Here is a 1,837-nt window from a genome sequence, read left to right on the forward strand (position 1 = left end):
TGGGGGGGGGGGGGGCTGGGGTAATGTGACTTGCCCAAGGTCATGCAGAAAAATTCAGTGGCAGAAAGGGGTTGGCACCCAGCATGCATCCGATTGTATTTCTGTCATGTCCCCTGGTGTGAAAGGGGATATGTATCAGAGCCCTAAGTGGAAAAGAGCATAAAAGGGCTGAAAGAAGGGAACAGAGTAGTACTTCACGTACTTCAGGTGTTTGTATAGAACTGACCCTGGTATTCTGACCTGTCTGCCCTACAACTTCTCCATCCCACTCAAACCTCCTCCAAATACAAGTAAATTGGCCTTGTACAGGCCAGGCCCACAGAAAGTAATCACAGGCAGATACTCTGCAGGAAGAGGTGCGTGACCCAAAACCCTGGGGACTTTTAATATCTGTTATGCTCAGAATTCAATTGTTTACCTAAAAGCTTACAGCTTCTTAAAATCCTCCCAACTCTGGCAGGAGCCTGAATCATGTTAGAGCTAGAAGCTGGAGTGTGTAGTGGAAGGAAGGGAGTAAGTTCAGAACCCCATCCTGTCTGCATGCAGTGCTGACATATGACTGTGGACAGCTACAAAGCTTGGTAGGTGGGTGACTCTGGTTTTAAAATAGATGGTTGCATACCTTAAAAACACAAAAGTATATAATTTTATAAATGTCTGTAACAGAACCAACAATTCACTTATATCTCATCTTATGCCACACCCCTGGATGCTGATCCAAGATTAACTTCTTGTGTAATGGAAAGCCCCTGCTAAGTTATATAGACACAAGGTCTCCCAAGGGGTGGATATTAAGTTGAATCTGCACTGTTGACTGTTATTAACTCTTTGCTAAGATGCTAAGCAAGCAAAAGAAAATGATGGTGAAACTCTTGCCTTCTGGAATAGAGAAAGACATGGAAACTTAGTTCTAGTTTTTGTTGTACCAATAACTAACTGTGTGGCTTGGGCAAATCCCTCATGTAAGCTCAGCCAAGATAACTGTGTACCTACTATGGAACCTGAAATCTAGTGAAAGACTAGAGGGGAAAAAAAGAAGCAACTAGTACAACGTATGGTATAAAAATGCAAGGAGAGGTATAAATAGCACAATGTGTAGATGTGATGAGGCTGGTTAGGAGTAGGGGATTCATTCTAATGAGGGAAAACCATTGAGCCTCAGTTTTCTCATCTGCAAAATGAAAGGCTTGGATGATGCAGCTCTAAACACTTGCGATTCAACAGAAAGTGAAAACAAGTGATTCTCAAAGGAATCTGCTCTAAGGGCTTATTACCAGAGTCTTGAGGTTGGGCAAACGCACCTTGCATTCCTTCAAAGTCCTCTTCTATGGGACTTGAGGTCTACAAAAGAATGAAGAGCAAAGAAGGGAGGTTCATTGGAGGCAAACATATCCTCAAAAGGTCCAGAGAGCATTTTTTGAGGTTCTTAAACTTTGAAAATCTTCATAAGATCTCTGCATCCCATAGAAAAAGAACGAACTTGCTCCGTAGACATAAGTATTTATTTGCACTATATATTCCTCTCAACAAGCCTTCCCCTACCTTTCATTGTGAGGAAGAATTTGGTGACTTTTCCACTCTTTATAACACTATCCTCTGCTCACCCCAAATTTCCAACAAAGATGTTTTGGTTCTTGTTAGCTTTATTGGAAGAGCCAAAGAAGGTTGAAAAAATGGTCGAGCCTGCAAAACTCCCAATATGAGGTGAGAAGTCAGAACAATGGTTCTGGGCCGGCCCGGTGGCGCACTGCTATAGTGCGCCGCTTGGGAAGCGCGGCGGCGCTCCTCCCTGAGGGTTCGGATCCCACATGCAGACCGGTTCCTGCTCACTGGCTGA

At 43.7% G+C, this 1,837-nt stretch overlaps 1 protein-coding gene across 1 annotated transcript in view; it reads right to left on the bottom strand.

Annotated features, from left to right (window-relative positions):
• TEX14 (testis expressed 14) overlaps positions 1-1,837 on the bottom strand; it is a 72,332-nt gene that overhangs the window by 25,133 nt on the left and 45,362 nt on the right. Inside the window, exon 21 of the mRNA XM_008571276.1 lies at positions 1,302-1,341. Within this exon, the coding sequence (XP_008569498.1) occupies positions 1,302-1,341 (40 nt within the window). The remainder of the gene's footprint in view (positions 1-1,301; positions 1,342-1,837) is intronic.

The sequence above is a fragment of the Galeopterus variegatus genome, unplaced genomic scaffold (assembly GCF_000696425.1).
Source record: "Galeopterus variegatus unplaced genomic scaffold, G_variegatus-3.0.2 Scaffold673, whole genome shotgun sequence".
Taxonomy (NCBI): Eukaryota; Metazoa; Chordata; class Mammalia; order Dermoptera; family Cynocephalidae; genus Galeopterus; species Galeopterus variegatus.